At 62.0% G+C, this 19,715-nt stretch overlaps 1 protein-coding gene across 2 annotated transcripts in view; it reads right to left on the minus strand.

The window, feature by feature from the left end:
* The window catches only part of SORCS2 (sortilin related VPS10 domain containing receptor 2), a 232,339-nt gene that overhangs the window by 75,930 nt on the left and 136,694 nt on the right, over positions 1-19,715 (minus strand). For both annotated transcript variants that reach the window (XR_004970897.1, XM_036328153.1), the window contains exon 3: positions 9,147-9,246. Coding sequence is in view for 1 of the 2 variants with exons in the window: in XM_036328153.1 (XP_036184046.1) it covers positions 9,147-9,246 (100 nt within the window). In the remaining variant the exon portion in view is untranslated. The remainder of the gene's footprint in view (positions 1-9,146; positions 9,247-19,715) is intronic.

The following is a 19,715-nucleotide window of genomic DNA, read 5'->3' on the forward strand; positions in this document are numbered from 1 at the left end:
GCCCTGTGGGGCCGCTCATTCACAGGACACCACCGGGGAGGGAGGATGACTGCCCCTCTCATGTTACAGATGGGGAAACTGAGGCACAGGGAAGGCTAGGGACCTGTTGAGATCCCACAGCCAGCTTGGACCCACGCCCCTGGTCCTGTGCCCCCCGCTGGCCCCTCAGCCCCGCCAGCGCCATTGCTCAGGCAGCTGGAGCATCCCTGCGGGTGGTGACCGGCCAGCCGACCTCCCTGGGGTGGTCCTCGGGCCCTGCATGTCCCAGGGCGCCCATCCCGGCGCTTGGGGCCCGGCCTCCATGAAGCCCCACGTGACTCCCCGGCTGCCAGGGCTCTGGCGTCCCCTGGGCGTGCCCTGCCCTCCACCTGCCCCTGTCAAGGTGCCCATGTCACTGCTGGTCCCCTAGAGTGGCCCGGGGCGTCCACCAGGCCATCCACTCAATGCAGCTTCCCAGAGGCGGGGCTGCTCCCGGGCCAGAGACAGACCTGCACGTCTGTGCCGAGCTCATGGGCTGCAGGAGGGGCCCCTGTACAGGGAGCCGGAGTGGCCAGACACTGGTGGGCGCAGGGACCACAGCCCTCGGGGGGAGGGACACAGGCTGGGCCCTGAGGGCAGAGCGTTCCCAGGGGTGAGGGGATAGCTCCTTCCGGGTGGAGGGAGCCGGCCTGGGAGAGGGTCGCAGGCAGAGCGCCCCAGTGACCCCTCCCCACAGAGCAAAGGAATAGTGTCCCATCGGCAGGACCAGCTCCCTCTTCTCTGTGTCTGAAGGTGTGTCCCCGCCTCTGAGCCTCACGCTCCTCATCTGCAAAACAGGCGTTGGCTGAGAAATGCGCTAAGGAACGCAAAGCGCCGGGAAGGTGGCGGACAGGGGCTGCTGCTCACGGCGAGGCGGCCCCCTGCTCCCAGGGACAGTCCTTGGCGGGGAAGGCACTGCCGGCCCGTCTCAGCTCCAGCTCCTGAGAGCCCCCGGCCACCCGCGGACTCCCAGAGCCGCTGCAAAGCCAGGCGCTCCAGTGGCTCAGACACAGGAGGACGGCCCTTCGCAAAGGCGCTCGACCCAGGAAACGTGCAGGTAACACGCACCGGTGAACAAATGTTACCCCAGGACAACAGCCCCACCCAGAGTTCACCCCATTCCCAGCCTCCGCGCCCGGTGCTCATCTCTGTCCACCTCATCTCCCAGGGTCACCACGGGAGACCTTGCAGCCTGCGGCCCAGAGCCTGCGCGCCCGTCCTCACCTCTACGTCAGCCGGTGGCACCACCAACCCAGCCGACAGATGACGTCACTGAGGCTCAGAGGCGCGAGCTGCACCCCCGCCCCACCCCTCGCCTCGGCGATGAACCTGGGATCCCTGAAAGAGGAGGGGGCGGAAAGACCGCAGGCACTTGCTGTGAAGAATGATCGATCGGTGGATTGATTGGGTGGACTGAGCGAGTGAATTCGGTGACTAAGGATGCACATGGGTTTAATATACAGACAACTGCAAGTCCCTGCCAGCGTGTAGCAGCACCAGGTTAGTTACGGGTAATCGGTAAGCTAAGGTCACCCCTGCCCGCCCCACCCCGCCCGCCACGGAGAGCCAGACCCAGGCTGGGCCTTCCCACCGCACGTTCCTCCACAGGTCCGAGCGCCTCGATTCTTCACAATCCTGATGGCTGTCCCTTCTCTGGGAGCTTCTCACCCACCCCCTTTCCCCTCCAGACAAGGCAGGTTCCACTGCCCCCTCTCTGTGCCCCCACAAGAGGCCTCTGCATTGGGACAACTGCCCTCCTGCATGTGATGTTGGCACACGTCTCCCCACTGAGCAGAGTGCCTGGCACAGGTGAAGGGGTGAAGGGAAGGAAGGAAGGAAGGAAGGGAGAGAAGGGGGGAGGGAGGGAGAAGGGAGGGAAGATGATTGGATGGAAGGATAGGTGGATGGGTAGGTGGATGAATGGATGGATAGATGGTGGATGGGTGGGTGGGTGGATGGATGGATGGATGGATGGATGGGTAGGTGGATGAGTGGTTGGATGATGGATGGATGGGTGGATGAGTGGGTGAATGATGGATAGGTGGGTAGGTGGATGAGTGGGTGAATGAATGGATAGATGGTTGATCGATGATGGATAGGTGGGTGGATGAGTGGATAGATGATGGATAGGTGGATAGGGGGGTGGGTATATGGATGGATGATGGATGGGTGGGTAGGTGGATGAATGGATGGATGATGGATGGGTGGGTAGGTGGGTGGGTGTATGGATGGATGATGGATGGGTGGGTAGGTGGATGAATGGGTGAATGAGTGGATACATGGTTGATGGATGATGGATGGGTGGGTGGGTGGGTGTATGGATGGATGATGGATGGACGCAGATCCTGGAGCCTAGCTGCATGACTACATGTTCTTGAACTTCTCTACACTCCTCTTGTTGTGAACCCTAGACTGAGTGCACAGTGTCCACCACCCAGGCCTGGGTCTTGGTCTTCTCCGTGAGTCTCTCTCTTAGGAGCCAATGGCTGTTAAGATGTTAGTGTGTAACATACAGCCTGCTTCCAGGACCCCAAGCCACTTCAGAAACACCTTTACTGGTGGCAACGTGTGCCATTACCTTTCTCATCTATTCTCTCTGAGCAGTTTCCCCAGAGGCTCTGCCCCAGCTTCCAGCCTCGGTGCTGGCCTTTCTCCAGGCCTCCGCCTCAGGGCCTTCGCACCTTCTACCCACGTGGCTCCTACCTTCAGAGTTCACCTCAAGCGCCACTTAGACTCCCACGACCCTCACCTGGAGTGACTTTGCTTTTTACTAATTTATTACTTATTTACTTGCTGATTTATTTATGTAATCCTCACCCGAGGATACGTTTTTATTGATTTTAGAGAGAGAAGAACGAAGAGAGAGAGAGAAAGGAACACCACTGTGAGAGAGAAACATCTATCGGCTGCCTCCCGTACGTCCCCGCAGGGAATTAAACCCACAACCTAGGTATGTGCCCTGACCAGGAATCGAACCTGCAACCTTTTGGGACGATGCTCCAACCAACTGAGCTACCCAGCCAGGGCTCGAGCGACTTTTAAAGCTACGCTCTCAGGAGATGGGCGCGTCCTCCGGCCCCCGGGGTGGCAGGCGGCTGGCTTCATTCGTGCCACCTGCCCCCGGGGAGTGCGCGTGGGCGGCGTCTGCGCGCTCCGCTCCTTCTCCAACACTGAAGGCTGCACGGGGAGTGGAGAAATGGGGCTCCCCACTGCCCCCCGTTGGTGTTGGTGGGTGGAGAGACTGGCGGTTTCACATCCCCCGCTCACTGTCCGCACAGGCGGTGGGGTGCCGGCGGGTTCCCTCCGGGCGCCGCGGGCAGAGGGTCGTGGCTGCGTGTGTCTTTGGAAACGGCCCTGGTAGAGAGCGCCACCAGAACGCTGCGCTCTGTCATTTTGGACCATTTCGGAGGGATGGCAGCTAACCCCCCTTTGGAAAGTGGCCATTAAAACAAGACAGTGTAACAGCGAGGCACACTGTCGTGCTGGGATGATCTGTCTCGTGCGACCACCATCACCCTCGCACAGCGCACGTTTACCCCAAGGGGTCCTTGCAGGTCACGTGCGGATTTGAGATCTGAACGCCGGCTTCCAGGAGAGGCCTGAACAGGATGCAGGCAGGACCATGCTCCTCCCACGGTCCTGTGCGCTGCCAGCCTGAGTAGCGGATCCCGGGCTGCCAGCGGATCCCAGGCGGCCTGTGGTTCCCGGGCGGCCTGTGGATCCCGGGAGGCCAGCGGATCCCGGGCGGCCTGTGGATCCCGGGTGGCCTGTGGATCCCGGCGGCCAGCGGATCCCGGGCGGCCTGTGGATCCCGGGCGGCCAGCGGATCCAGGGAGGCCAGCGGATCCCGGGCGGCCAGCGGATCCAGGGAGGCCAGCGGATCCCGGGGGGCCAGCGGATCCAGGGAGGCCAGCGGATCCCGGGGGGCCAGCGGATCCCGGGCAGCCAGTGAATCCCAGGCAACCAGCGGATCCTGTGTGGCCAGCGGATGCCGGGCGGCTAGCGGATCCCGGGCGGCCAGTGGCCGCTAGGATGGCTGTGCATCCTCACCGGAGCCTCAGCCTCATGGCGGCCCAAGCCCTGAGCCTGTGCCCACATGGCCCTCACACGGGGATAGTTCAGGCCGCCACGCCTTTGCCCGGCTCCTGCCCCGGCCGCTCAGTGCTCCTCTGAGAGGTCTCCTTCCTCGGGGCTCTGCAGCCTCAGGTGTCCACGTGGCACCTTAGCGCCTGCGTCCCTGCCCGTCGGGGGCAGTGCCCTCGGCGTCCCCGGCGTGGGTGGGCGACAGTTCCGGCCCCTGCTCAGCAGAATGTCACCGCCGTCCCATGCGGAGGCCGTCCTTCCACGAGGTCACACAAACGTCTCCCGCTTCGTCTCCTCTAAGCGGCGCGGGTCCGTCACTCACACTGACAACAGTCCCTGGAGGCCTGGTCTTTGTTCTTCTATCACTGTGTCCCTCTTCCCTCCTCGTTAAAGAGCCCGGTCGGGATGCGACACAGGCTTCAGGAGGCTTCTCCCCAGACGCGCCCGCTCCCCCACCCCTGCCGGCTCTCGGGGGCCACTGCCTGCGCCCTGAGAGCGTCCGGGTTCGTCCTCCCCATCACGGATCCACCTCTCCCGGGGCCATTCTGTTCTCTCACTCCCAGGATGCCCGCAGCCCGTCTCCAAAATTTCCACCGTCTTATGCGTGTTCTTACTGCCGCCCCCCCCCCCCCCCCCCCCGCTCCCTCCCACTCCTTCCTTCTCTCAGGAGCTGGCATCACCGCTTCCCCTCTCCTCACCTTCCTCCTGCCACCCACACCACGGAGGGCAGGGACGGCTAATCTAGATGAGGCGACGACTACTTAATCGTGCTCCCATCACAGGGCGACCGGGCTCCTGTCCCCGCGTCCTTAGGTGTGTACTTATGGCCGCGTGGCGCTTGCTCACTGCGCTGCGGCCCATCCGACACCCCTGCCCGAGGCGCAGCAGCCCTGCCGGTTACAGTCCCGTCACCGTGTAATTACCTCTCTCGCCCGGCTAATTACACGCGGGATTATTTGTGTGTCACAGCGTATTCCTATTCCTAATCGCGGTGTCGTTTCGCAAACCAGGACCCAGCCCGGGAGGCGCCCATCATTCTTCTAAATACCAAGAAAGTCAGCCGATGCGAAGTCAGCTTCCGGCCGTCTCAAGGTCATCGCCTCGAGGTCGCCGCTGCCCGAGAGGAGGCACAGGTCTGGGGTGAGGGAGCCGGGAATGCACACCTCCCACCAGGGTCAGGGCTGCCGCCTCCCGGCCAGGCACGCACGCCCCGCCCCGTGTCAGGACCGGCTCTCTGGTCTGTCTTCTGCCCGGACTGTGAGACTCCGCACAGGATGCTCGGGGGGCCTGACTGTTAGCGGTGGTGCAGAGGGTGCGTGCCGGCAGGATGCTCGGGGGGCCTGACTGTTAGCGGTGGTGCAGAGGGTGCGTGCCGGCAGGGGTTCAGTGGGCCTGACTGTTAGCGGTGGTGCAGAGGGTGTGTGCCGGCAGGGGATCAGAGGGCCTGACTGTTAGCGGTGGTGCAGAGGGTGCGTGCCGGCAGGGGTTCAGAGGGCCTGACTGTTAGCGGTGGTGCAGAGGGTGCGTGCCGGCAGGACGCTTGGGGGGCCTGACTGTTAGCGGTGGTGCAGAGGGTGCGTGCCGGCAGGGGTTCAGAGGGCCTGACTGTTAGCGGTGGTGCAGAGGGTGTGTGCCGGCGGGGGCTGGAGGACGGCCCCGGAGCTCAGGCCTGAGGGTCCTGTGTATGAAGCATCCTTCCAGCTGGGGAGGGAGGGGGTGCATGTGCCCAGAGAGGCCGGCAGGTGACCCCGAGTTCTCTTCCCTGAAGAATGTCAATCACTTTGTTTTAATTGGGAAGCCAACTCTGTGTGTGTTTTTATTTTTATAAATATGTTTTTATTGACTTCAGAGAGGAAGTGAGCGGGAGAGAGAGAAACATCAATGATGAGAGAGGATCACTGATCGGCAGCCTCCTGCACGCCCCACATTGGGGTTCGAGCTCGCAACCCAGGCATGTGCCTGACTGGGGATCAAACCGTGACCTCCTGGTTCATAGGTCGATGCTCAACCCCTGAGCCACGCCGGCCAGACAGCCCTACAGTTTTCGCTTCTCAGGAGAGAGCTCCTGTGGCCACAGACCCTCAGGGCCTATGGAGAAGGGACAGAGGGAGGTGGCGCTGGTTCGGAGCCTGAGGCTGTCTCTGTCCCCACTGGCAGTGCCCGGACAGTCCCTGCAAGGCCAGGGAGGTGACCGCCCGTGCTCTGAGCATGTGTACGTTTCCGGTGGCTGTGTGTCCAGCCGCCAGGCGCAGTGGCGTCACACGACGCCAGCTGTCTCTCAGTTCTGGAAGCAGAAGTCTACGTGAGCCTTCGGGGCTGACATCCAAGTGGCGACGCTGGCTCCTTCCGGAGGCTCGGGAGAATCTTGTCCAGCTTCCAGAGGCGCCCCATTCCCTGGCCATGGCCCCTCCCCCATCTCCACAGTCCCTGCTGGCATTTGCAGTGCTAACACTAGCAGGTTCTGGGATTAGCATGTGGACGCCTCTGGGGGCGGGACGCTACTCAGCCCCCCACCGCGTGGTGGAGGCAACGCAGACATGGGAGGCGGCCCTGGAGCCTTGGCCTCGGCCTCCCAGTCCTGGTCTCTCCACCACGCCCGTCCCATCAGACAGCGGGACACGCGGCTCGGACACGCGGACCCTGTGTCCCAGGTGGAGATGGCCCTGAGGTCCCCTTCTTTAAAGGGCTCCCCGAGGTGGACTCCCCTCGTCAGGGTGAAGCAGACGTTTGCTCGGGGACACTGAGCTGCTCAGGGGCGAGGTCTGCAGGCAAACGTCCAGGTGAGTGAGTGGAACGAATAACGAGGTGGACGACGAGGCCTGCGCTGACCCTGAGCTTCCGAGCGAGGCGGCCGGAGGGGCCGAGCCGGGGCTGGGCTGGGCTCCTGCATCTTAAAGCAAGAGCATTCTCCCGGTCCTTCCACAAAGACTTTGTAGACTGTGTGTGTGAGTGTGTGTGAGTGTGTGTGTTTGTGGATGTGTGTGTGCAAGTGTGTGTTTGTGTGTGCGTGTGTGCAAGTGTGCGCGTGTGTGTGCGTGTGTGTGCCTGTGTGTGCGTGCATGCATGTGTGTGTGAGAGTATGTGTGTGAGTGTGTGTGAGTCTGTGTGTGAGTGTGTGTGTGAGAGTATGTGTGTGTGTATGTGTGTGCGTGTGTGCTGCGTGTGTGTGCGTGTGTGTGCCTGTGTGTGCGTGTGTGTGCGTGTGAGTGTGTGTGTATGTGTGTGTGTGTGTGAGTGTGTGTGTGAGTCTGTGTGTGAGTGTGTGTGAGAGTATGTGTGTGTGTACGTGTGTGCGTGTGTGCTGCGTGTGTGTGCGTGAGTGTGTGCGTGTGTGTGAGTGCGTGTGAGAGTATGTGTGTGTGAGAGAGAGACGAGTATTCAAACCAACACGGATCCTTCATGGAGTAAAATGGAAATTCACATGAATTTTTAACTAAAGACATGACACCTGACGGCTGCCCTGTGTCGGGCCAGCTCCCCCGGGAGGCGCCTGCTCTCCCCACCTCCTGTTCTCACAGCCAAGTCAGAGAGCGCTCGGCCAGCGCCCAGGGGGGACTCGCGGGCAGCAGGGAGGCCAGGGCCTGGCCCAGGGTGTCGGGTTGTGCCATGACAACGCAAGGAGGCCGTGCCCTGGACACCAGGCAGACACTGTGCCGCAGGCGCCAGGGGGGCACGTGCTCTGGGCACCAGGGGGGACACGCTGCGCGGGCACCAGGGCCTGGAGCTCTGATTACACGCCGGCGAGACAAAAATAAAAGGGAATTCGCTTTGTGAGACGGGCTGCAAAGTGGTCTCTTAAGAAGCTATAAAGTGCTGCTTGGCCTGTAATTGCTGCTTAAATGGAATCCTAATTGTATTTGCATCTTCCTGCAAAGCCTGTCCGTTACCGACAACAGGGAGGCGGGCCGCGGGCACACTGCGCAGGTGACCCACAAATAGGGGCCCCCCTTCTCCCAGCCCGACTCGCCGGGGAGAAAGCCGGCATAGGCCGACGTGGGCCCCTCTGCTCTTTCCCCACAAAAACCCAGCAGGAGAGCTCAGTGTCAGGGCTCCTCCAGACCCTGAAGGTTCTGGAAGGTTAAAATTGTCCAGTTCACCCACGCTCCCCGGTGCCCAGCCAGGATCCTGGCACATAGTAGGAGCTTCACCCCCACTGGCGGGCCACAAGATTGGAGGGTCCTCTCTCCCAGCAGCCAGCACGCAGCCTGCGCACGGTAGGGCCTGACCCACGCCGGCTGAGTGGCTGAGTGCTGGTGCCGAGAGCCACCTTGGGGCCCCTGTGGGTCCACCGTCTCGCAGATACTGTCAGAGCACCTGTGAGCCGCAGGCCAGCCTCCCGCGAGGAAGGGCGGGGTCCGGGTTCCCACCCAGAAGTCAGGACCCCCTGGGCCCCCCACGGCTGCCCCGCATTGCTGTGGGTCCCCCGGTGGCCAGGGCGTCATCGGGGATTTACCCAAGGGTCCCCTCAGGAGCCAGGTGGGGAGGGGCGGCCCTGACCGACACCGTGCCCTCCTCACGGCCAGCAGACGGCCAAGCGGGGAGACACACGCAGACCACAAACATGCAAAGCTCGGCTGAAAACTCAAAGCCACGTCGAAACCCAGTCAACAGAGAAGCCTGAGCTGAGCGGGTTGCGTGTCCTGCCTGTGAGGACTCCGACCAGCCGAGCGCCTCCTGCCCTGGCAGTGCCCACCCTCTGTGCTGCTTCATCCAGGGGCTGCCTCCCGGGCCGAGAAGACCGAGGCACCAACTGGCACACAGAGCCTTCCCCAAAGGGCCTGCTGGCTGGTCCCTTAAAACCCACTCAGTGAAATGGATGAAGGCGGAGCTGGGTGGGCGGCGCTGAGAGAGGCGGACAGAGCGGTGGGCGGCCAGGGCCCAGCAGGACCAGCTCTGTGGGTGGCCAGGGCCCAGCAGGACCGGCTGTATGGGTGGCCAGGACCCAGCAGGACCGGCAGTGCGGGAGGCCAGGGTCCCAGTACCGGCCGTGCGGGCGGCCAGGGTCCCAGTAGGACCGGCCGTGTGGAGTGGCGGCGAGCACCTACCTTCCTCTTGTTGGCGGGGCAGATGAAGAAGCTGTCGATGACGGTGGTGAAGCCAGGCTGGATGGCAAGCTTGGTGTAGGTCGTCCCAAAGTCCGACGACCTGGGGGAACAGGACACAGCCATCAGCGACGGGCCCCTCGGAGCCAGCTGTACCGAGTCCACAGCATATGCCAAGTGGCCACGCGCCCGCCCCGTAGCCCCCTCATCCTGGGCAGCAGGAGACTGGCTCCCTCAGGACACCGGACAGTCTCTCTGGCCGGGAGCTGGGACAGTGTCCGGGCCCACACCCCGCACTGCTACTGACTGCCGGCCTCCCTGGTCACACGCAAGGTTTGAGCACCGGTTTTCCCTCTGAGGCAGCAGAGGGCTGGGATCAGGGGTCCCCGGGGCCCCCAGTAGAAAGGCTGTGGTCCCGTGCCCTTACCCCGGGCGTCCTGCCTACTACCTGTCCTCTCGGGAACAGCACTTGCCCCGCCCGCGGTTCCCGGGGGCCCTCATCATCCCCCATTTATCTCCCTCATTGCTCCCTGGCCACCTGTTCCTCTCATCAGTTCAGGCCAGTGAGTCTGGCGGTGAGGGTGTCTGGCAGGAAGAGTTATTCCAAGAAGCGAGCCCAGACGGGCGGTTTGGCACGGTCTCTGCCTCTCCCGTGTGTCGGGGGTTGAGGGGCGCCTGGGATACGCACCCCGCTCTGCAGGACGCGCAGTGATTCTGCCGCAGACCCGGGGGATGGGGGCGGGCCAGACGCCCGATGGTTGCCGGGAGCCGGTCCATGCTTGCTGTTTCAAGGGACCTGGCGTATATGGCATACTGTTCTTAATATGTTTGCTCACCTTCTTGGCACTATGTGTTTTAACCAAGGTCACCTCTCTGAGAAAGGTTGTTTCCCCAGGTAGGGATTTTCCCCTGAAGTTAGGGAGGGAATAAAACCCCTTAACTAAGTGCCAGGCGGGTAATTAATCACTTTAACTACGAACAATCATGCTTAAGCTACATAATCTTTACTCCCTGGAATGGAGATAAGAAACGCCCTAACTTTTGGAATAGAGATTGATAGGATTGGAATCAACTGGTATAAATACAGATGTAACAAGACAACAGGACACAGAACCTAGACACAGAACCTACACAGAACCTAGAGACAGAAGAACTTCGCTGGAGAGAACATGGCAAAAGATCCTGGACTGAGCCTGACTACAGAAATTGGCAAGAGAACCTGACTAGAACCTGGTGACAGAACCTGGCTGGAGAACCTAGCGAGGGAACATGGCTACAGAACCTGGCTGAAGAACCTGGAGAACCTGGCTGGAGAACCTAGCAAGAGAATATGGACATAGAACCTGGCTGGAGATCCTAACCAGAACTTCGCTGGAGATCCTGACCAGAACTTGGCTAGAGATCCTGGCTAGGCTGCTGATCAACTGAACGCTGTCTCCGTGTCATTCCTTCTTCACCGACTCTGTCCACACCTTTGGGGACCCCTGGACCTGCTGGGGTTGGACCCTAGCAGATGGTGGATGGTCTTGTCTCTCCCCAGGAGCAGGGTCAGGGGACTGAGCCAGGTCCGCAGGCGGCTCCTGCCCGGCCCGCACATGGGCGTGGAGACTGAGGGAGGCCGGCGGATGGCGGGGCCCGGAGAACGTGCCAGCCAGGATGCCACCTGGTGCCTGACCGGGCTGGAGGGCCCAGGCTGGGTTTGTGCCCAGGTGGAGGCGAGGCTCTGGAGACGCTGAGGGGCGGGTGTGGAGACGCCGGGAGGCAGTGGGACTCGCCTCTCACTGTCTGGAAGCACACACAGCGCTTCCTGTGAGCGGGTCGGCGCCCCCAAGGGCCCCGCGCTCCCAGGGTGAGCACCCTGACAGGAGGGTGCCGGCCCCTCCGCCCCCAGCCCAGGCCGGCTCTGCAGGTAGGACTCGCCCTCAGGGAGGAAGGGGAGTAACAACAGAAGCTACTCCTGAGAGAGGCCAAGCTCTGCGGGGCTGCCAGCCGGCCGCCACCTCCAGGCGGGCGGAGGGAGTGGCTGGGATTCCAGGGGGGAGAGGGGGGGCAAGAAGAAGCCTTGGCGGGAGGGGTAAGCTACAGAGTCAGAGGGGCCCGGCTGGGCCTCACAGCCACCTGGGGCCTGGGCCAGGTTAGACCTGGAATGGATCCTTAGGAAAATTCCTGACGTTTAATAATCCACAATCCTTCCTGAAAGGCCACCCATCCTCGCTCTTCTTGGAATCGTTTAAAATGATGGAACAGTAATGTCAGAAAGCAGCTGCACACGAAGAGGAGAAAAGAGTGCTGTGCGTTGGAAATGCACGTCCCCCGCTTATGGCTACTACAAGCCCCCAGCCGCCCCTCCCCAGCCCCCCGCCCCCAAACCCAGCATTTTCACTGCTTCCGTTACTTTGGTGCGTCCGTCCGCAGGACCCCCCGGTGAGGTCCCAGGCCCGCGCCTCTGCGAGCGCTGAGCTTCCCTGTGGCTTTTAAAAATGTGCTCTTAGAGCCAAGACACGCTGACAACTCAACGTGTTAAAAATGGGAGTCCTCCTGGATTCCTAGGGGCCTGGCACCGAAGAGCAACATTTTTACACGCCAGTTCCCCGCGCAGAGCCGCGAGAGCCGCATTGATCTTCTGAGGGGCTGCTGCCGCCAGGCGCGCCCATGATGGATCCAGCAGCTTCAAAGGGGAGAAGATGTGAGGAGACCTTCGCGCCGGAGCGGGCGGTCTAGAAGGGAATCCTATTTTTAAATGTCGAGAGGAATACCCGGGCAAAGCACAAAAACTAAGCAGGAGCTCAGACACCATGCGCACAGCCCCCTCCCAGCACAGAGCCCGGGGCGCGTAAGTCGTGAAGTCGGGGCAGCTGGCCGATGGGCTTCGATGACAAAACGTTCAGGGACAAAACCAAGGTTGGTTCAATGATAAACTGAACAGTGAAGCCAGTGCCCCACAGAGCCCCGTTCCTCAGCCCTGTCCCCACAGCAGCTCTCCCCAGACACGGCCACAGGCACTGCCGATGCCCGTGAGCTCTCCGCTCCAACCCACGTGCGAGCGAGACGGCCCTCGAGCCCGCCTGGCCGCCCCCCACGAATAGGACGCAGGCCCAGAGAGGGCAGTCACGTGTCTGAGGACACACAACAGCCCAGCGACTGGGGGTGCCTCTGCCTGAGGGTGCCTCTGACTGGGGGTGCCTCTGACTGAGGGTGCCTCTGACTGGGGGTGCCTCTGATTGGGGGTGCCTCTGACTGAGGGTGCCTCTGACTGGGGGTGCCTCTGCCTGGGGGTGCCTCTGACTGAGGGTGCCTCTGACTGGGGGTGCCTCTGACTGGGGGTGCCTCTGACCCGAGGCCACTGTTTCTATCCGGGCTACTCCACTGCCCTCGGGCAGACAGCGGCAGGACCGATGCTACAATGACCCGCCTCTGACCTCGCTCCAGGAGACCAAACAGCTGAAGCCCTCGTCCCTGCCGCACCTGAGGCTTCCAAAGGCGCCAGGTCTGCGGGGAGCACAGACCACCACCAGAAGCTCGGTCCACCCTCGCGTCTGGGGGCAGCGGGCAGGCCCGCCTCGAGCACAGCTCCAGCTGCCTGTGCTGTCCCCTGGCCCACGACCCTGAAGCTGCAGGACCAGGCCCACCTCCGTGCCTCCTGCTCCCGGCCTGAGCGGGGCTGAGAGTTTGCTGAAGTCCATGAGTGGTGTCCAAACCATCTCCATGACAGCAACAGACGACGGGGCACTTGGAGAGCTGGCTGCCTCCCCTCCCCTCGCGGTCTTCTGGCACAGCCCCAGCCTGCCGCCTCCACCCTCGGCGCCCGTAATAACTTAACGCGCTTCGCTCTCCGGGCCAGGAAGCCAAAGGAGGTGGGAGTGGGCAGGACATATTTCTCCAGCTCTTAAGGATCCCATTTGACAGTTAAATAATAACGAGATGCCTTTAAGCGCTTGCAGATGATGCGTTGAGCCATTCCCCGAGAAGGCGCGCCGTTTAGCAGGCTCGCGGAATTGATCGCCTGGCCACAGTCTGAGGGGCCGGGGCGGGGAGGGGGGGACTGCAGAGCACTGGCCTCGCCTCATGGGGGTCACAGGGCCTGGGAACCTCATCCCACGAGCAGGACCTGTGTCTCCCTTGGGCTCCCTAGCACCCTGGCTGTGTGCCAGCCTCCCCGTGCCCAGGGGCACTAACCAGCCGGACGATGCCAGCAGTGCCCGGCTCCGGCCAGCCTCCGGAGGCAGGGGTCCTAGCAGGGCTGTGGAGGGAGAATGGGACCCTTGTCCACACGCACTCCTAGAGCCAAGCCCTGCCAGCAATGCCATCTCAGCGGTGGGGCTCCCTCTGCCAGCCCTTGGCCAGGAGACTGTGGCTGGGACTCCCACTCATCCTCAGCAAAACGTTTGTTTTAAAAATATACATATTTGTATTGCTTTCCGAGAGGAAGGGAGAAGGAGAGAGAGAAACAGCAATGAGGAGGGAAAATCATTGACCAGCTGCCTCCTGCACGAGCCCCACTGGGGATCGAGCCCACAACCCAGGCCTGCGCCCTGACCGGGAATCAAACTGGGACCTCCTGGACCTCCTGGTTCCTAGGTGGACACTCAACCACTGAGCTGTGCCGGCCGCGCCAGAATGGCTTCTGGAATCACGCAACTTGGGCCTTACCGCACACCCCACTTTTCCAATGTGCTCTCCCCGCTGCACCCACACAAGGCCCCACTTCAGAGACTGGAACACCAAGGCCCAGAGCGGGAAGTGACCGGCTCAGGCGCCCCAGCGGGGAGGTGGGAGGCGGGGCGCCAGGTCTGCGGGGCTCCAGGTCTGCGGGGCTCCAGCGCCTTCCCCTCCGCCCGCGGAGAAGGCTGGACTGTGGCCCCGAAAGCGCCTCCCGACCCGGGACCTGCACCCGGGCTTTCCCCACAGCCTCCATCTCGGCGGCGGCCGGCTGGTCTGTCCCCTGGAGGGGGCTGTGCGAATCCTGGCTCGGGGACCGGAAGTGGCTCAGCCGAGGCCCATGGCCACCAAGTGGCAGTGCCCGCGGGCAGGCTCTGGGGTTGGAGGGAAGCTCCCGCCGCCGGGCTCTGGGCTCACAGAGATGCGGGGCCCCACGCTGCAGTGGGCGCCGGAGGGCAGCCGCCTGCGTAGGGGCCGGGCGATGCCTGCCACAGTGTGATGTGGGTGACGGGGGAGAGAACGGGGCCCAGGTGGTCCTGCCCTTGGAGAGCCGGGGTGCGTATTAACATGGCGGCACAGATAGAGTCAGAGGGAATGGGTTCTATGGAGGGTCTGCTCCAGGGGGTCCATGCTGCCGACCAGGAAGTGGTGCCCTGGGCTACTCTGAGTTTGCTTTCCCTGGGACACCCCGAGCCCTCTAGGGACCCTCCCATCTGCTTTCCTCAATGACTGTCCACCCACCCATCCACCCACCCATCCACCCACCCATCCATCCACCCATCCATCCAACCATCCATCCACCCATCCACCCATCCACCCACCCATCCACCCATCCACCCACCCATCCACCCATCCACCCATCCACCCACCCATCCACCCATCCACCCACCCATCCATCCAACCATCCATCCACCCATCCACCCACCCATCCACCCATCCACCCATCCACCCACCCATCCACCCATCCACCCATCCACCCATCCACCCATCCACCCATCCATCCACCCATCCACCCAACCATCCATCCACCCACCCATCCATCTACCCATCCACCCAACCACCCATCTACCCATCCACCCAACCACCCATCTACCCATCCACCCAACCACCCAACCATCCACCCATCCACCCATCCACCCATCCACCCATCCATCCACCCATCCACCCAACCATCCACCCACCTACCCACACACCCATCCACCCACCCATCCACCCATCCACCATCCACCCATCCACCCATCCACCCATCCATCCACCCATCCACCCAACCATCCATCCACCCACCCATCCATCTACCCATCCACCCAACCACCCATCTACCCATCCACCCAACCACCCATCTACCCATCCACCCAACCACCCAACCATCCACCCATCCACCCATCCACCCATCCACCCATCCATCCACCCATCCACCCAACCATCCACCCACCTACCCACACACACATCCATCCACCCAACCACCCATCCACCCATCCATTCACCCACCCATCCATCCATCCACCCACCCATCCACCATCTCCCTGTCCTTTGTCGCTCCCTTCCCCCTTCCATCCATCCAACTCCAACACCACACATCACTGGGTGCCTGCTATGTGCCTGGTCCTGGTCTGGGCTTTGAGATGGGGGTGCAGATGGACCTTGGGGAGGCTCTGACCTCTAGGAGCACGGGAGATGTTTGATGAGTGAGTGGGTGGCCAAGTGAGGTAAGACACTCTCCCATAACCGCACTGCCTAGACAGTTGCTCACGCCTAATGCTGACGTCATCACTGTGTCTCCCAGATCCCAGGCCTTGATTTTGGGCTGCTTCCAGAAAGTGACTCAACTTTGCTCTTTTAGAAACACTGGCATCCCACTCGCGTCGCCCTTCACAGGGAGCCGAGGATGAAGCGGGGGGTTGGGTGCCCCTGCTGCTGCCCAGGCGGAGGCGTCTCGTGCCAACAACACTGGCCCCTCCCCAGGGCCCGCTGAAGGAGGGCATGTGGGGCCGGCCCAGGGTGACGGCAGCTGTGTTCCTCCCGCTTAGGAGGTGTTTTCCTGAGGACAGATTCGCAGCTGGACCCGGGCCAGGCCAGCTTGTCTGACTTTTCTGGGGAGCGGCAGACAGCTGGCTGGAATTCGAGACAGAGCACCCAGGAGAGAGGGGCCCGGTTTCCCAGCAATGCGAAGAAACGCCCCCCCCCCCCACCCCAGCCCACCCTGTTGGCCCCTGCCTCGGGCCCCAACGCCCTTCCCTTCCCTGGTGGCCCAGACCCGCCTCCGCAAAAGCGGTTCCCAGGGCCCCTCTGTCTGCAGCGGCCTGGGGTTCTCTGGGCTGGCATCTCCGCATGTCTCCCCCCTCCGTGCCCATGTCTCTGAGGGTTTCTCTCTGTCCGTGTCTCTTGGTCTGTCTGCCTGTGTCTCTCTCCACATGTCTGACTTTCTGTGTGACCCCTTCTCTCATTCGCTCATCCCCTTCACCCTCCCCCTTCCCTTTTTCCTAAGATCATCCCAAGAGCAGACATCCCATGACACAAAGACCCAGGGGCCACGTGTGGCCCTCTCTCCTCGGCCACAGGGAAGCAAAGACCTGGTTCTGGCCTGGCCCCTCCTGCTGGATCACCGGGCTGCAGAGCACCTGGTCCCAGGGAGCTGATACCCCAGTGGGCGGCCAGACAGTAATAAACAGACAAGTGGGTAATGTCCCGTAGCGCTATGCATTTTGAACAAAAGAGCGAGTTGGAGGTGCTATTTCAGGCAGACTGGCCCAAGATGCTCTCCCAAGTCAGGTGACATTGGAACAGAGGCTGGAATGCATGGGGGTGGGGGGAGGTGTCAGTCCCTGTAGGTACCCTGGAAAGAGAACAGCACGTGCAAAGGCCCTAAGGGTAGACTCCACGCCCAAGCTGCATTTCCTGGCACATTGCCTGTACAACACCTCTAATTCTAGGGCCCCTCAGATTCCCACGGCAGCCCCGCTGCCAACTTGATGACTGGGTGTCTGGACACGGGGCCTTCCTAGGGGAAGTGGGAAGGAAGACACACACACACACACACACATGAGCTGCTGACAGCTGGGGAGGGCAGGGCCACCCATCCTGTCTGGGGGCCTCACGCAGCGGGAGCCTCAGCCCCTTCCATCTGTCCAACCCTCCCAGCATCCCCACACACGACGGGGCCCCACGGCCCACGGGAATGGAGGGCCTTTGCATCCACGGCGGTTTCGATCCGGGGCGTGGACAAACCGATCAGAGCGCCGCCTGAAACCCGCTCCCCAGGACATCTGCGCACTTTCTCCAAACATCACATCCATGCTAATAAGGCAAATAAACACGGCATTTAAAGATCAGACGCAGCGCGGTTACAGCCCATTAAATTAAATTCGCCGTCAAGGGTGAAAGAGAAGATAAACCAGGATTACTCCAGTCACGGCGAATTAAAACAAGAACAAGAAAAGAGAGGAGCGTCCTGAGAGATGTAATTTCGCGGTCCCCGCCGCAGGCCAGCAGCTGCCTCCCCGGCTTCGCGGTTTGGAAGAGTGACTGTGGAATGGGGCGGCGGCGGGGGGGCTGGGGGGGGAGGCCTCGCTCCCCAGATGCTGGCTCCAGACGCCTGGCCCTGGGCCCCTGGGACAGAGCCCATCGGGGTGGGCAGGCTGAGCCATGTGCACCTCCCCTGTAAAGCCCGAGGCTGGGGGTCGCTGTCGGGAGGGCGAGGGCAGTGGCTGATCCTGGGCCTCGGGGCTTCACTTTCCCATCTGGGAACTGGGACCATAGCCGGCCCAAGCTGTGCCGTCCTGGGAGGAGCCGTGTGCGTTTTGTAGGAGAAGCCGGCTCCCCTGCTCCCCACTCCCCACTGGCCCCCATAGTCCCTGCCGGGCCGGGCTACACCCTGGCAGGAAGCTGGCAAGTTGCGGCGGAAATAGTACAAATTCAAGCAATACCACTCCGTAAGTGACAGGGCCCAGGGCAGACAACGTGCTGGCCCTGTTCAGACTAATTAGGGATTTCATGATGGGGACAAGGGAGCAGTCAGCAAGCGTGGACCCTGAGAGTGTGGGCCGGGGACTGCACGCCACATCCTGGGCGCACACAGCCCGGGTAGCCGAGCGATGCCGCGGTTCCCTGCTCTGAGCGCGGCGTCCTGGGTAGAAGATGAACAACGCCAAAGCGTTGTCATAAAGATGAAAGGAACTGCCACCAATCAAAGGAGCCAGTGCCCAGCGCCCAGTGGGTACTCAGTGCATCTCCGTGTCTGCCACGCTCTGCCCCCAGCAAGGCCCCGGGGGCGAGAGAAGTACTGAGCCCAGTGCCCGAAGCATGGAGGCCAGTCTGGGTTGTCATCTCAGGTTCCTCCGGGAGAGGCACTGGGTGTGAAGTCTGCGGACGAACACGGCACCTGCTTCAACTGCCCCGCAGGAAAGACCGGGGAGCAGGAACCAGAGTGCCCCCCCCCCACGTCCTCCCCCTGCCAAGGCTGAGCTCGGCCAGAACGCAGGCTGCCCGCCACGTGGCCGCCACCCCCCGCTGGCCTTGGAGAGCAGTGAGATGACCTAGGCAGGACCAGGGGGGAGGCCTGTGAGGGTTCAAGGCCAGGGGTGGGAGCTGTACCAGCACCAGCCCCCGTCTCCGCCCCAGGCCTGAGGGCAGGTGGCTCTACAGGGTTCCCAGTTGGGGGAGGGGGGTGGCAGGGGGCGGTCTTTCTCTTCCAGAGCATCAGTACCACCCCCCTGCCTCCCCCCAACCACCCGCCCCCCCCCCCAACCAAGAAGCTGCTTACGCCTGGCTGCAGCCTGCGGCTCTTGGGGGAGTTCCGAAGGAGAATATGGAGATGTGGTGTCCAGGCCCGTCCGCTCAGGTCAATGCACGCTGCATGGACATCCGTTCTGAGTTTGCCACTGAGGAGCACATGTCGATTCTACCCGAACCTATAGCTGCATCCACCTCCATCTCCATCCATCTCCAACCCCCTGACCTGTCCTTGTCCCTGTGTCTCAATCTATACCCACCTCCCTCAGTACCGGGAGGTGTATCTGTATCCGTTAGCAACCCCACCTGCAGCTGCCTCTGCCTCCATTTGCATCTCCACCGCTGGCTGCATGCATCTCATCATCATCTATATCCAGCTCCAGCTCCAGCTCCATCCGTATTTTCATCTCTCTCTCATCGCCAGGCGCCTGGGACAGAAGGATCTGTGTGGACTATGTTTGAGTCAAGGTCACTGCCAAGGCTGTGTTTCTAGGAGATGACACCATTTGTACCAAAACGCTCTGTGACTGTTTCTAAGCAGGTGGTCTCACCACGTTCTTCCAATAGGCCAGGCGCTCCCAGGGAGGCATGTACACCTGCGGGGTCCCCGTGAGTTCGGACTGTCCCTGCGCCACAGAGTCAGATGGGGCTTCTGCAGGGAGGACAGGGTAGGTACCTTCCAATGTGTTCTTACTTGAACCCCCCAGCGGCCCAGACGAGTCGGGGCTCACACAGATGCCTGCGGGCTAGGAGCCAGGATGCCCTCACTGGCAGGGCCTCCCTGCTCAGCTGTTTCATTTTAAAACAAGCATTCAGGTGGAATCTGTCCAGTAAGTGCACCGAGAGATAAAGGAGTAGCTGGGTTCTTTTAAAAAGTGAACTAGAGCGTTGAAATGGGTCGCATTTCCCATGGGTCAGTGACACCCCCCCCACGTCCTCCCCCCGCCAAGGCTGAGCGCGATCCTTCCCTCCCTGGACGCCGAGGCTGGCGGCGGGCGTGGGGCGAGCAGCATGAGCGCGTGGAGCGGAGGCCGGCCCCCGTCTCCCTGGCAGCACTAAGGCCACATCTGTGGACGGGTCATGAGACCTGGCCTTAAATTCCAGCTTTCCCACTCCCGGCCACGCGGCCTTGGGCAGGTCACCTCCATTCTGTGCGCCTCCTGCGCACTCCTGTCCTCACACTGT

This window comes from Myotis myotis, unplaced genomic scaffold, assembly GCF_014108235.1.
Source record: "Myotis myotis isolate mMyoMyo1 unplaced genomic scaffold, mMyoMyo1.p scaffold_m19_p_1, whole genome shotgun sequence".
Classification (NCBI taxonomy): Eukaryota; Metazoa; Chordata; class Mammalia; order Chiroptera; family Vespertilionidae; genus Myotis; species Myotis myotis.